Genomic DNA, 15484 nt, shown 5'->3' on the forward strand with positions numbered 1-15484 from the left:
TTTTGGTCGTTCTACTATGTTATTTACAACAAACGTTTGTATTGTCTCTTCAAGAGCGTACTAAAGAATAGACATTCTAGTAGCCTGTGTATTTTTTGACGAAGTAACGTTCTGATGAAATGCAAATTGTGCTGCAGTTGCTATTAATGACTAGTGGTTCATGTTCTAAATGTATGTATGTTAAATTTCTTTAAGGACAATTAATTGAATTCATTCTGCATTCACTTCTGGACAAATGTGTTCAGGACCTTGGTAATCCCAGAAGTGACATTTATTGGTCAACTAACTACACGCAGAATCTGCCCAGGAGATTAGGACCTTGGGGATAACAGCAAAGCATCCCTCCCGACAGACCATAATAAAGAGTGCATGTGTTACTAACTTCTTTATGACAGCAGAGGGAATCGCTAGTTGGTAGGGAGCACAGTACAGTAGGAGCGCGAAAAGTCCACATAACTCGTAGATTCACCTGCGGCAAAGATCGTAGTACACTCTTGTAATAATTTCAATGCGCAAGTGTCGCTCTTTTGGGGAAAAACAGCAATGGGAGCCTCGCAGTCTGTGCGCACTGAACATGAGTTCCAAGATGTGGCTGATCGAACTGGATGTAAGTAGCCTGGGCTATATTATGCTCAAACTATAAGTGTTATTCAAATCAAAATGTATTTGTCACGTGCGCCGAATACAACAGGTACTTTACAGTGAAACGCTTACTTACAGGCCCTAACCAACAGTGCAATTTTTAAAAGTAAACAATAGAGAAGTTAGGAAATAAAAAACAGTAAAAAGACTGAATAATAAAAAAGACAGTGAATATTAATAGCGAGGCTATATAAAGGCACTGGTTAGTCGGGCTAATTGAGGTAGTATGTACATGTATGGTTAAAGTGACTATGCACATATGATAAACAGCGAGTAGCAGTATCGTAAAAAAGGGGGTGGTGGGACACAATGCAGATAGTCCGGATAGCCGTTTGATTTCCTGTTCAGGAGTCTTATGGCTTGAGGGGAAAAGCTTTTGAGAAGCCTTTTGGTCCTAGACTTCGCACTCCTGTACCACTTGTCATGCAGTAGTAGGGGTCCTCTGGGGTGGGTGGGGTCCTCTGACACTGCCTGGTGTAGAAGTCCTGGATGGCAGGCAATTTAGCCCCAGTGATGTACTGGGCTGTACACGCTACCCTGTGTAGTGCCTTGCGGTCAGAGGCCGAGCAGTTGCCATACCAGGCAGTGATGCAACATGCTCTCGATGTTGCAGCTGTAGAACCTTTTGAGGATCTCAGGACTGATGCCAAATCTTTTTAGTTTCCTGAGGGGGAATAGGCTAAGTCATGCGCTCTTTATGACTGTATTGGTGTTTGGACCATTCTAGTTTGTTGGTGATGTGGACACTAAGGAACTTGAACTCTCACCCTGGTCCACTACAGCCCTGTCGATGAGAATGGGGGCATGCTCGGTCCTCCTTTTCCCGTACTGAGCACGCACCCCTGAGGGGCTCCAGTGTTGAGGACCAGCGTGGCAGATGTGTTGTTACCTACCCTCACCACCTGGGGGCGGCCCATCAGGAAGTCCAGGATCCAGTTGCAGAGGGAGGTTTTTTGTCCCAGGGTCCTTAGCTTAGTGATGAGCTTTGCGGGTACTATGGTGTTGAACGCTGAGCTGTGGTCAATGAATAACATTCTCACATATGTGTTCCTTTTGTCCAGGGGTGAAAGGGCAGTGTGGAGTGCAATAGAGATTGCATCATCTGTGGATCTGTTTGGGCAGTATGCAAATTGGAGTGAGTCTAGGGTTTCTGGGATAATGGTGTTGATGTGAGCCATTACCAGCCTTTCAAAGCACTTCATGGCTACAGATGTGAGTGCTACGGGTCTGTAGTCATTTAGGCAGGTTACCTTAGTGTTCTTGGGAACAGGGACTATGGTGGACTGCTTAAAACATGTTGGTATTACAGACTCAGAGGGACATGTTGAAAATGTCAGTGAAGACAACTGCCAGTTGGTCAGCACATGCCCAAAGCACACATCCTGGTATTTCGTCTGGCCCTGCGGCCTTGTGAATGTTGAGCTGTTTAAAGGTCTTACTCACATTGGCTACGTAGAGCGTGATCACACAGTTGTCCGGAACAGCTGATGCTCTCATGCATGCCTCAGTGTTGCTTGCCTCGAAGCGAGCATAGAAGTGATTTAGCTCGTCTGGTAGGCTCGTGTCACCGGCTGTGCTTCCCTTTGTAGCCTGTAATAGTTTGCAAGCCCTGCCACATCCGACAAGCGTTGGAGCCGGTGTAGTATGATTCAGTCTTAGCCCTGTATTGGCGCTTTGCCTGTTTGATGGTTCGTCGGAGGGCATAGCAGGATTTCTTATAAGCTTCCGGGTTATAGTCCCACACCTTGAAAGTGGCAGCTCTACCTTTTAGCTCAGTGCAAATGTTGCCTGTAATCCATGGCCTCTGGTTGGGGTGTGTTTGTATAGTCAGGTTGGGGACGACATCCTCGATGCACTTATTGATTACACTGTTTCTATTGGATTATTATCAAATGCACACAAAAAACAAATTTGATCTTGTCGCGAAAATAAATAGCTTATCCTTAGATGAAGGGACAAATAGCATAAATGCCTCAATTTCATAGTTCAAACTGGAATTATGAATTGCTTTGTAGTGAGTCTTCCAAAGAGCATACAATAAGACACTGTATTGTAGCTGTTTTCACATGAATAGACAATAGTCGGATTGTTCTTCTGTCATTCCATTAAAAATCTAAGAGTGGTAGGCTACTCCTTCCAAAAAGCTTAAAGGACAGATGGACAACTGTTTATTTAACAAGTTGAATTGAATGTCATACTACTTGCCAATATGGTGCCATGTATGATGAATTTCCTATTGGAGTAGAATTTGTGATGATTTAGAGTGCAGTATTACTGTAAATTATGTAACTCAAATCCATTGACAATCAAATATCACACTATTTTTGGAAGTGACAAGGGTAAAAAAATATATGTTTTTTAAAAGTGGGTTAATTACTCATTTGTGATAGGATGATGTTCTGCAAATTTGGTCTGTTGCAACAACATTTGTTGTGCTTGGAACATTGATCTGTTCATTCTCATCAGCTGGCTTCTGTTATAAATGGGAGAACTGTGCTTCCTCCTCCCTCAGTGTAGAAGGATGAGAGAGGTCAATCAAGACAAAGCAATACTCTGATTTCCAATGTTCAACATAAAATGTTTAGATTGTAATAAGTGTAATAACTTAATACAGCATGTTGGTTATCCAGAGTGTGATAACTCCTAAAGTAAGATAATGGTGAAGAAACATGTTGCGCATTATGCAGCTGAATGGTATGCAAGTATTTGAACTGAAGTTCATAACCATGTCTTCCCTGAGTGCTGCTTCCATGGCATTTGTGGGGAAGCTTGTGTTTTTCAGTGATCCTGAAAGCTATACAGGTGTGGTTTCGATCTCAGGAAGGTTCAACCATGCTGGGCAGGTTCCAGGTGAGAGGCCAGACAAAACACCTGGCCCTCCAGGTTGGGGGTTGGGCGTGGGGCTAACAACCCCGCCCAGTAAAAACCACCATTGTTACAGAAACTGCAACAACTTCCAAAATTCAGGAAACTCTTGCCAATCTGTAGGCACTTTGACGGCTTTAGATGAAAGCCATACCCTGGAAATCGGGAGCTCGTTGAGGAGTTTAGGGCCCATAACTACAGTCCGTCTTGGAGTATGGAATGTCTGCACCATGTTTGAAACTTCAAAAACAGCTCAAGTTATCAGAGAGATAGACAACTACAATGTGGACATCCCATGTGTAAGGGAAAGCAGATGGACTGGTTAAGGGCGCAAGGTGACAAGTGATGGCTCAACAATTTTCTTCTCAGGAAAGGACGATGCCCACCCCAGTGGTTTATAGCTCTCATTGTTAGCGAAACAACTGCCAAATCTCTCTTGGAATGGGAACCCATCTGTGACCAGTTTATCAGAGCAATATTCAACTGCAAGGTCACCATCCTGCAGTGCTATGCCCCCCCACCAACGAGACAGAGGAAGAGGACAAGGATGACTGGTATGAGCAGCTACTGCAAGCAGTATCTAATGTCCCACAATACAATGTGTTCCTGATAACTGGAGATATGAATGCAAAGGTTGGAGCCGATAACACCGACTATGAGCAGGCCATGGGGCAACACGGCTGTGGGACCGTCAATAACAACGGTGAAAGGCTTGCCGACTTCTTCCTCAATGACAGCTGTGTGATTGGTGGCACACTCTTCCCTCACAAAGACATCCATAAATTAACATGAAGATCCCCAGATGTTCACACTGTCAACCAAATCGACCACATCAATGTCAACGAGACTTGCCAAAAGTCTCTATAGGATGTCAAGGTCCACCACCAGATGTCAACAGCAACCACTACCTGGCGGAAGCTGTGAGCCACAAATGCTGTAAAACAAGGGTGGAAAATATTCAACATCAACACCTTTCCTGAGATAAAGAAAGCGTTTACCATCGAGCGAAGACATTGCTTCAGTTCATTAGCCAAAGCAGAATATGAAGACCAGAGGGGTATACTACAGATGTAGAGTCTTAAATTCGATCCAGTTTGATACAGCATGAAAGTAATCCTGCACCAAAAGGAAATGTGAATTATTATGTGGATTATTATAATTAATGGACGTTTCTGTAGGGGTTGATATGTTTTCTTTTATATATTCGTAAGGGAAAATCAAGTTTGTAATTTACAATGAGACATTTCTAACTTCAGAATCCTTTTTAAACCTCAAATACAATAACAATTTAAAAATGTCCTGCATTGCTGGAAAGTCATCCTGCAATAGGGTGATCAAATTAAGATCCTACATCTGTACAAAGCAGGATCAACTAGTTAGCCTGCTAACTTGATAAACAACCAGAAATAACTATTGCATTTCTGAGGGGTATACTACAAAGCAGGATCAATAAGTTAGCCAGGTATATATTCTGAAATAACTTTTTATTTTTTTTTAAAGATAAGCTAGAAATGGGTATTGTTTATTTGACTAAACAACCAAAAACTCATACCTACGTTTAGCTTTCTACAGTTGGCCAAAGTAAAATTGTTGAATGCAAAATCACCTAGGCTGATTGAGCGAGCACAGTAGCAATGGGCATCAAAATTGTTAAAATGTTTTACAAACAATTTTAATAAATGCAACAGTTGACCAATCGAACAATGGATGAAGATACTCCAAACTACAATGTTTTTAATACATCAGATATTGATTTTATTATAGCACATAAAACATTTGACTGGCACTGACAAATAATGAATCAGGGTTGAAGGATTTTGGTGGGAATTCAGGTATTCAATTTATTGTCAAATGTCACCTTTTCTTTCTTAGAATAAACTAATATAAACATTTTCAAATGGTAATCAGGTATTTTGTAAATATTGTGTGTTAAAATAAATACAATTATACGTGCATAATTTGCTTAAATACATTGGGTGTACAGTATTTGCATATACAGTGCATTTAGAAAGTAGTCTGACCCTTTCCCTTTTTCCACATTTTGTTACGTTACAGTCTTATTCTAAAATGGATTAAATAAAACATTTTCCTGAGCAATCTACACACAATACCTCATACTGACAAATGAAAATTAGGATTTTAGATTTTTTTTGCAAATGTATTTATTATTTACATAAGTATTCAGACCCTTTGCTATGAGAATCGAAATGTCGGGAAACAGGGTGCATCCTGTTTCCATTTATCATTCTCTAGTTTTTTTCTACAACTTGATTGGGGTCCACTTGTGGTAAATTAAATTGATTGGACATGATTTGGAAAGCAATACACCTGTCTATATAAGGTCCCACAGTTGACAATGCATGTAAGAGCAAAAGCCAAGCCATGAGGTCAAAGGAATTGTCCGTAGAGCTGAGACATGATTGTGTCGAGGCACAGATCTGGGGAAGGGTACCAAAAAATGTCTGCAGTATTGAAGGTCCCCAAGAATATAGTGGCATCCATCATTCTTAAATGGAAGAAGTTTGGAACCACCAAGACTCTTCCTAGAGCTGGCCGCTCTCCAAACTGAGCAATCGGGGGAGAAGGGCCCTCTGAGTTCCTCTGTGGAGATGGGAGAACCTTCCTGAAGGACAACCAGCTCTGCAGCACTCCACCAATCAGGCCTTTATGGCAGAGTGGACAGACGGAAGCCACTCTTCAGTAAAAGGCAAATAACAGCTCTTAGAGTTTGCCAAAAGGCACCTAAAGGACTCTCAGACCATGAGAAACAAGATTATCTGGTCTGATGAAACAAGATTGAACTCTTTGGCCTGAATTCCAAGCGTCACGCCTGGAGGAAACCTGGCACCATCCCTACGGTGAAGGATGGTGGTGGCAGCATCATGCTGTGGGGATGTATTTCAGCGGAAGGGACTGGGGGACTAGTCAGGATCGAGGAAAAGATGAATGGAGCAAAGTACAGAGAGATCCTTGATGAAAACCTGCTCTAGAGCACTCAGGACGTCAGACTGGGGCGAAGGTTCACCTTCCAACAGCACAACGACCCTAGGCACACAGCCAAGGCAATGCAGGAGTAGCTTTGGGACAAGTCTCTGAATGTCCTTGAGTGGCCCAGCCAGAGCCCGGACTTGAACCCGATCGAACTTCTCTGGAGAGACCTGAAAATAGCTGTGCAGCGATGCTCCCCATCCAACCTGACAGAGCTTGAGAGGATCTGCAAAGATGAATGGGAGAAACTCCCCAAATACAGGTGTGCCAAGCTTGTAGAGTCATACCCAAGAAGACTCAAGGCTGTAATCGCTGCCAAAGGTTCTTCAACAAAGTATTGAGTAAAGGGTCTGAATACTTATAAAAGACTGAAATGTCACATTTACATAAGTTAGCAAAAATGTCTAAACCCCTTTTTTTGCTTTGTCATTATGGGGTATTGTGTGTAGATGATTAGGGGGGAAAAAACAATTTAATCCATTTTAGAATTAGGCTGTAACGTAACAAAATGTGGAAAATTAAAGGGGTCTGAATACTTTCCGAATGCAATGTTTTCCTACATTAACATAAATGGGTGGAACTGGGCTGAAACCACCAAAAACTTGCTCTGTCTAGGCCTATCTGCACTAACCTGTGCTGTCTAGACTGCCTCATTAATGACTGTTGTTGTCACATTCTTTACATTGTTTGTGAGATCAGACATAATATCACTATAATCAGTGTTCATTTTTGAAGGTTGCTTTCATTTCAGAGCATCTAATTTGTAAACATTTCAACTCTATTAAATTATTACTTTTTTCAATTCAACAAAACAAACACCCATCAAAATAAAGTTATCTTTTTTGTGATGTTAGTGTAGAGACGATACGTTAAAAGGTAGACTCAGCAGTGTGACATAGATGCAGAAAGTAAATAGCATAGTGGGTCAATTTCTGCAAAAACTGACCCCGTTTCACTGTGCTACCTGGGCGACACACTCATGTAATGTCTCACAAATACCTATAGGTCTAGGCCTTGTCTGATAAATACTGATACTACTATAGCAACATGTCCTTTGCTTAAGTCATTCCACACACAAGCCCATGCCTGAGAGGCTTGAGGATTTAGCAATTCAAGGATTTTTATTATCTGCTTGAAAACATGACTAACAAATCTGTTATCCTTCCTGTGATTACATTGTTGCAGTAATTGCACTGATACCTCTGTTCACAAACATGGATTAAGAGTTGAGCCATGAGCTTGCAGTGCAAAGTCAAGGTTGGCTGAATACAGATGCAACTCAAAGGGTTGAGAGGGAAAACAGAAGAGTCTGAAATGCAATACGCAATATTGCTGTATTGCTGCATACACACCACCCACGTAAGTCTATAAACCTGCCTGTGCAATAGTTTAGTGTGTGGCATTGTTCTGTGTGGTTGCTGAAGCATTCACCTTCAATAGTTGTTGCTACTGCAAACATTAATCTTGTTAAGGGCATTTCCATGTCCTATAAGCACTAACGTGAAGTTCATAGGAGCACATCAAATTTGGTGTCAAATTAAAGCTAAGAGTCTATATATTGTTTTTTATTAAGGCTTTTATAAATTCTTTAACTATTTTCCATCCTAAAAATGTAGAATAAGGTACTGATTTCTGGTCAAACAGATGGACAAGGGAAGGGGTCTTGGCAAACAGAAAAAGTCTTAATTCGGAGTAGATATTTAACAGATTTTTGGAAAATGTGGTCACAAAAACAACTGAGGGAGATTTTACCTTAAGTATGTTATCAAATCTGCACTGTCATTTGAGTAAATGTGTTTTTGTAAAAATGTCAGTAGAAATTGATAAAAGTAGTCCTTGTGCATATGGTTTAACTTTTCAATCAATGGTTTTTGTTTGGCATACTTTTAAAGTGAAAAGTAGAGTCTCGCCGTCATTCTATTACCATGAAATGATTATGTGCATTCAACAAGCACTGTGAGGGCAAAGCACGTTCCACCTTTGAGGAGAAGTCAAAATAAGCACCATTGTATACTAAGTTTGCACGCAAAGTAAAATATCACAATCTGTGGTTCTTTAACTGTATCTTGCAACCATAACATTAAAATGTTGTGCAAATATAACCCCCTGTGATCCTTTATTTCGAACATTAGCCCACAAAGAAGTCAATAATTCAAAGTTCCCTTTGAAAGCAAATATAATCTCACTAGAGTATGTTTGTTTTTGTATTAGGCCGATTGTGTTTTTTAAAATTATCATTATGCTGATTGTGTCGTAGGCCTATTGTTGTCACAATTCTGGCCATTTCTGAAGAGGTTTATCTGTTCTGTACCCTTTTGCACCTGAATCAAAGTTCATAATTGCAACAGGTCATTTACATGTTTTACACTTAAAAACCAATACATACCATACCAGAAAATATTTGGTAAAGATATCCAGCTAGTCTTGAAGGGTGGGGTATCTACCCTCAAGTTATTATGCCTTTAATAAGTATTAAGTTGCTAATGCTAATTTACTCCTCCAAACTACTGTGATTGTTTCCATTCAGTTTCCCTGGAGCAGATTGGCAACCTCAACAAGAGATTCAGACAGCTGAGCAAGAATGAGGAGACACTAAGGTAGTGTCACCAACACCATATATTTACAGTACATCATCGGCTGTTACCCATCTCATCTATTCATATACTGTAAAACCATTCTGGAAATATTTTATGTATTTTGGAATTTACCTTCAAATATGTTACGTAAAATATAGTAGCAGTTCACTTACTGTATTTGTGAATGTACAAAATAGAATGTCACACAAAGAGTACAAGGTCGAAAATAAATAAAAGCACATCCTCTAAAGAGGGAAAAAGTTTTTGTTGTATTTCAAATGGCTTGTAATTCCACCCCAAAGAATACGTTACCATATTGTATTTTTGCAGTGCCAAAATCCTTTTGACCACTAGTGGGTGCATGGTATTGTTGTTTCTGGCTACATTTGTGCTGTACCAATTTAATTGATATGTAGTAGTAGTACCCCATCAATTAAATGTCTATAGGGGACAGATTGGAATGGAAGCAAGTCTTAAACATTTAATGGTTGAGTATTTGCCTTTGCCATGTAGTCACTGTATGGAAGCCTTTGTTAAATGCCTCTAGAAGTATAAGTGCAACATTTGGTATTTTATAACACTTACATTTCTGGAGGCCTTAACACAGGCTTCAAAGTTGGCAGTCATTGATATGCTGTAAAATGTTAAACACATTACCTAGCAGCCAACCTGCTTGCAAAGACCACTTATCCTGGACATTTTTTTGATACCGTTCGTTACAATAAGCCTATAGTGGAGACATTTGAAATGAAACAAGTATTTCTAATATGGTATTGTTGTTTCTGGTACATAAACATGAGGCGTGCCTTGTAAGAGGCTACATTTGTCCTACCTGTTAGTGAGAGGGCTGTATCAATGTAATTGATGCTTGTTGACAGTAACCTTAATATAATACTTGTTAACAGTAACCTTGGCCTTTGGCAAAAGGCGGTAAACATCTCACATGATAATGTAGTTGTTACTAACATATTTTCATGTCATGTTTTCTTTTGCAGTCGACAGGATTTGGCGAGCATCTCTGCTCTAGATAACAATCCACTCCGGGCTCAAATTATTAATGCCTTCTTTGACAAAAGGTGATTATATAGCCGAAGTACAATATTGAAATCTCTCGTTTAATACATACTGTATTTACTGTCATTAACTGTTAAAACCATGTTTTTACACAGAGGACAGTTTTGTTCATGAGGTAATCAGTGATGCTGTAAAGGCCTTAGTTTTGAAGCATGTTCAACACAGGGCAGTCTGAGTGAATTCACATATACATGTAACTCTATACCTGTAGTCTTGGTAACCTCACCAGTTAGTCTGGTTTAACCAGACTAATGCCTCTCTGTGTTTACTTGATTTAGAAACCTCCGTGAGAATGAGGCGGGTACGGTCCAGGTGATTGGCTTTGAGGAGTTCCTTATGGTCATGTCTCACTTTCGTCCGGCAGCTATGCACATCACAGAGGAGGAGAGGGAGAAACTGAGGCGGGAAAAACTACGCTGTATGGTTTGGTGATGAGTAGAGTGACTTTGCTGAGACTTGTGTTTGTGCCCAGAGCTAATGCCTAGGCTTTAGCTCAGTGGGCTAGTGTGGTCTTGACTGAGTCATGCATGTTTTATATAAGGGCTATTCTAGATAGAATCATAACATTGATTCAGTTCTCTAATCATACTCTAGTGTAGAGTCAAGATTGGGTCTGGAGTAGACCAGCCAGTCTGTCTTGCTCCTACTTAACATGGATGCAGCTCAGAAAGCCAATTCTCATAATCATGACTTCTTCATCCACCCTGATGTGAAATGAGCCATTAGGCCCCTATCCTGCCCCTAGAACCCTTCCCAGTCGATGATGAATATAAATCATAGTAGAGACCTGTTACACTCTCTTTGGGGATAAAATAGTTAGTAAAAATGTCCTATTTTGCTTGTTCGTCTTCAGTTGTGTTCAACATGCATGACACAGACAGTGACGGCACCATCACTCTGGAGGAGTACAGACGGGTAAGGCCTCCCTTTTCTACCCTCTCCTCACCATAATCCTCCATGGGCCCCAGGGCGTGTATTCACAAAGCATCTCAGAGTAGGAGTGCTGTACTAAAATCAGGTTTGCCCATGTCCATGTAATATGATTCATTATGATTTTTTTTTAAAAGAAGGCAAAACTGATCCTATGTCAGCACACCTGGTGTGCTCTTTTCTTCCTCTAGGCGGTAGAAGAGCTCCTGTCTAAGGCTGGCACAATTGGGCAGGAGACCGCAAAGGCCATTGCAGACGCCGCCATGCTGGAAGTTGCGAGCACCACAAGGGGCAAAATGGTAACGTGGGTTATCACTTAATCACTAATGTTCGTACCCTTAAGACCAAAGAGTTCATAAAGTGCGTAAGATACAACGATAACACAATTGATTACAGTGAACCACACCTTATTTTTAAGTGCAAAGAACTGCTCTACTTTGTGCGGTGCCTAAGAACAACCCATAGCCGTCTGTTATTCATGATAGTCCACAGGTCCTCATGCCTTATTGCTTTAAGTGGCAAACTGCAGTTCAAACAATAACGTGTGTACAATAAAATACAAAGGACATTTCATGCCGAAACCTTAATATTAAACACCAATGGTTTTCACTAAGTTGATGATTTATATTTCAGATAATTTGTACAGCTTTGTTACTATAATTTTTATTTATATAAAAAAAAAAAAATCTTATTTGATAATTTCATATATTGTACACGTGATAAGGCCACACAGAGAGACATATATTATTAGACACCCGTGATCATCTGAAGTACCCAAAAGGCCCTAAATGTCATTTTATACAATTTCAAAGAAACATGGAACGTTAACTCAATTCTGGTAGTTTACTGGTACATTTGAAAAGTTCCAGTAATGCGCCCTCCCTTTGCAACCCTATGTAAAAATGTATGTAGCAATTGTAGATTTCCCATTTAAAATTGGGTTACTTTGTTTTTCAGGAACCTGATGAATTCTATGAAGGAATCACTTTTGAAAATTTTCTTCAGGTATGGTTGTATATAGAGTACAGTATACAGTCAGTGTACAAAACATTAGAAACAACTGCTCTTACCATGACAGACTAACCAGGTGAATCCAGGTGAAAAACATGATCCCTTATTGGATGTCACTTGATAAATCCGCTTCAAACAGTGTAGATGAAGGGGAGGAGACAGGTTAAATAAGGATTTTTAAGCCTTGAGACATGGATTGTGTACACAACATGACCAAAAGTATGTGGACACCTGCTCATCGAACATCTCATTCCAAAATCATGGGCATTACTATGGAGTTGGTACCCCCCTTTGCTGCTATATCAGCCTCTACTCTTCTGGGAAGGCTTTCCACTCGATGTTGGAACATTGCTGCAGAGACTTGCTTCCATTCAGGCACAAGAGCATTAATGAGGTTGGGCACGGATGTTAGGCGATTAGGCCTGGCTCGCAGTCGGCGTTCTAATTCATCCCAAAGGTGTTTGATGGGGTTGAGGTCAGGGCTCTGTGCAGGCCAGTCAAGTTCTTCCACACAGATCTCGACAAACCGTGTCTGTATACACTTCCCTTTGTGCACAGGGGCATTGTCCTGCTGAAAAGGGCCTTCCCCAAACTGTTGCCACAAATTTGGAAGCACAGAATCGTCTAGAATGCTGTAGCATTAAGATTTCCCTTCGCTGGAACTAACTATTCCTCCTCCAACAAACTTTACAGTTGACACTAAGCATTGGGGCAGATAGCGTTCTCCTGGCATCCGCCAAACCCAATCCGTCAGACTGCCAGATAGTGAAGTGTGATTCATCACTCCAGAGCAGAGTCCAATGGAGGCGAGCTTTACACCTCTCCAGCTAACGCTTGGCATTGCGTATGGTAATCTTAGACTTTTGTGCGGATGATCGGCCATGGAAACCAATTTCACGAAGCTCCCGACAAACAGTTCTTGTGCGGACGTTGCTTCGAGAGGCAGTTTGGAACTCGATAGTGAGTGTTGCAACAGAGGACAGACGATTTTTACGCACTACGGCACTCTGAATGGCACACATGGCAGTCCCGTTCTGTGAGCTTGTGTGGCCTACCACTTCGCGGCTGTGCTATTCTTGCTCCTAGATGTTTCCACTTCACAACAACAGCATTTACAGTTGACAGGGGCAGCTCAAGCAGGGCAGAAATTTGACGAACTGACTTGTTAGACAGGTGGCACCCTATGACGGTGTGATGTTGAAAGTCACTGAGCTCTTCAGTAAGGCCATTGTAATGCCAATGTTTGTCTATGGACTGTGCTCGATTGTGTACACCTGTCAGCAACGGGTGTGGTTGAAATATCAGAATCCACTAATTTTAAGGGTTGTCCACATACTTTTGTATATATAGTGTATGTGCGCCATTCAGAGGGTGAATGGGCGTGACAAAATATTTAAGTGTATGGTAGTAGGTGCCAGAACTGTAACGCTGCTTGGTTTTTCACGCTCAGTTTCCCGCATGTATCAAGAATGGTCCACCACCCAAAAAACATCCATCCAACTTGACACAACTGTGGGAAGCATTGTCAACATAGGCCAGAATCCCTGTGGAATGCTTTCGACACCAAGGAGGGTTCATGCCCTGACGAATTGAGTCTGTTCTGAGGGGAAAAGGGAGGGTTTGGGTGGGGGAAGAGGTGCAACTCAATATTAGGAAGGTGTTCCTAATGTTTTGTACACTGTGTACAACCTCTTCCCCATTTCACAAGCTATTCAAATTGGCTATTGATGTATTAGTTGAAAAAAGGAAATGCCATTTCACTTTTGAGTTATGCAAAAGAATGCTATTACAACACAGTGACATTTGGTGTCTTAATATACTGCTATACTTTATATATTGAATACTGCCATATCAGTCTTATATTCCCCTACATTTTCTCCCCACAGATTCTTAAAACCTTCGATATTGAGACGAGGATGCACATTCGCTTTTTAAACATGGACACTGCAACCATGCGATGTGGGAAATGAGTCCCTGTCTCCTTTAAAATAGATCTGGTACTGATGTTTTTACAGAATGAATCTCTCCGGTCTTCCTCTGAGATGAAGCCAAATACCTTTTTTTAAACTTATGAATGATTGATGGGAGATCCACTGTGATATACAGTGTCTTCAGAAAGTATTCATACCCCTTGACTTTTCCACTGCACCAGAGTCCAATTGGCGACGAGCTTTGGACTTTTGACATAATGGGGTATTGTGTTTAGGCCAGTGACAAAAATGTCAACAATCCGTTTTAAATTCAGGCTGTAACACAACAAAATGTGGAAAAAGTCAAGGTGTGTAAACATTTTCTGAAGGCACTGTAAGTGTACAATATTGTCTACATAACGTATGTTGTACATTTTAAAATGACAAACTATGCTGAACTATATTTTAAGGTTTGGGTTAGACATTTGCATCCATTTCAGTGCCGTGCAATGTCCTTGCAGTATTTAGTGCTTGACTGTGACTGAATACTAACATGCTTTCAGCTAAAAGTAAACACATACACCTCCAGTGCCCCAGATGAATCCCTTCATACCACCCTCCACACTCTCTCATGTCAGCATTATGTATACATAACAGTACAGACATTTTGAATGCCTAGAGGTTCACCCGCCATGTGGATCACTGAGAGGACCGGGGTTGGCATCCAGGGTCACTTTTATTCTGGCTCTGTGGGGCACAGTGCATTCCGACAGGGCTTCAGAATACACGTTAGACTCAATTTATTTAGTTCCTCAAGCTTCATTATTCCTGTGTCCTTTCAGTGGAGTCTCACCATTCTACCCTCTAAAATCAAAGACCACTTACAAATAACCACGTTTATGTATTACTCATGCTGAAAACATTGATCCTTAAAATAAATGTTTAAACACATTAGACGAATATTGTTCTTTATATCCAAAGAACCTGTAATAGCCTTTGCAATAATGTATACACATATTGTAGTCATTAATTAAAAATAAAGAAATTATGAGATGAAAAATTGTTGGAGTTACTTGTGTTTTGCTTCCATCTTCGTGTGAAGACAGATAAGACTGCCACCTGCAATTCCACTGAAGTAAATTAAGTGAAAGGACCATGTGACCGTTGTTGCCCATCAATTTATGGAGGATGTCAGTACCAACTTCAATGTCTAGTTAAAGGTCCAATGCAGCAGTTTCTATCTCAATATCAAATCATTTCTGGGTAAAAATTAAGTACCTTACTGTGATTGTTTCACAGTAAAATGGTAAAAGATTAACAGAAGTAGCTTCTTAGCAAAGATACATTTCTCAAGCAAGAATTTTGCTAGGAATATCTGGGAGTGGTAAGGAGAAAACTGAAAATGAGCTATTATTGGCAGGGGTTTGAAACCATCTTTCTTATTGCTCTATTAACTAATTTACAGCATGGTGATTTCACTATGGAAGG

The 15484-nt window shown here is 40.7% G+C and overlaps 1 protein-coding gene across 1 annotated transcript; it reads left to right on the forward strand.

The window, feature by feature from the left end:
• The first annotated feature begins 345 nt into the window (after nt 1-345).
• Nucleotides 346-15056, forward strand: LOC112248857 (calcineurin B homologous protein 3). The gene is made up of 8 exons (XM_024418217.2): nt 346-607; nt 9023-9092; nt 10067-10147; nt 10424-10563; nt 10999-11060; nt 11267-11374; nt 12033-12080; nt 13973-15056. The coding sequence occupies exons 1-8, from the start codon at nt 544-546 to the stop codon at nt 14054-14056; spliced, it is 657 nt and encodes a 218-aa protein (XP_024273985.1). The 5' UTR covers nt 346-543; the 3' UTR covers nt 14057-15056.
• Nucleotides 15057-15484: the final 428 nt, after the last annotated feature.

Source organism: Oncorhynchus tshawytscha, linkage group LG04 (assembly GCF_018296145.1).
Source record: "Oncorhynchus tshawytscha isolate Ot180627B linkage group LG04, Otsh_v2.0, whole genome shotgun sequence".
Classification (NCBI taxonomy): domain Eukaryota; kingdom Metazoa; phylum Chordata; class Actinopteri; order Salmoniformes; family Salmonidae; genus Oncorhynchus; species Oncorhynchus tshawytscha.

Excerpts from the sequence above, each read along its gene's own strand:
- LOC112248857 (XM_024418217.2), top strand. The coding sequence starts at position 544 with ATGGGAGCCTCGCAGTCTGTGCGCACTGAACATGAGTTCCAAGATGTG. Across the intron at positions 608-9,022 it reads TGTGGCTGATCGAACTGGAT|TTTCCCTGGAGCAGATTGGC; the intron begins GTAAGTAGCCTG and ends GTTTCCATTCAG. Across the intron at positions 11,375-12,032 it reads GCACCACAAGGGGCAAAATG|GAACCTGATGAATTCTATGA; the intron begins GTAACGTGGGTT and ends TTTGTTTTTCAG.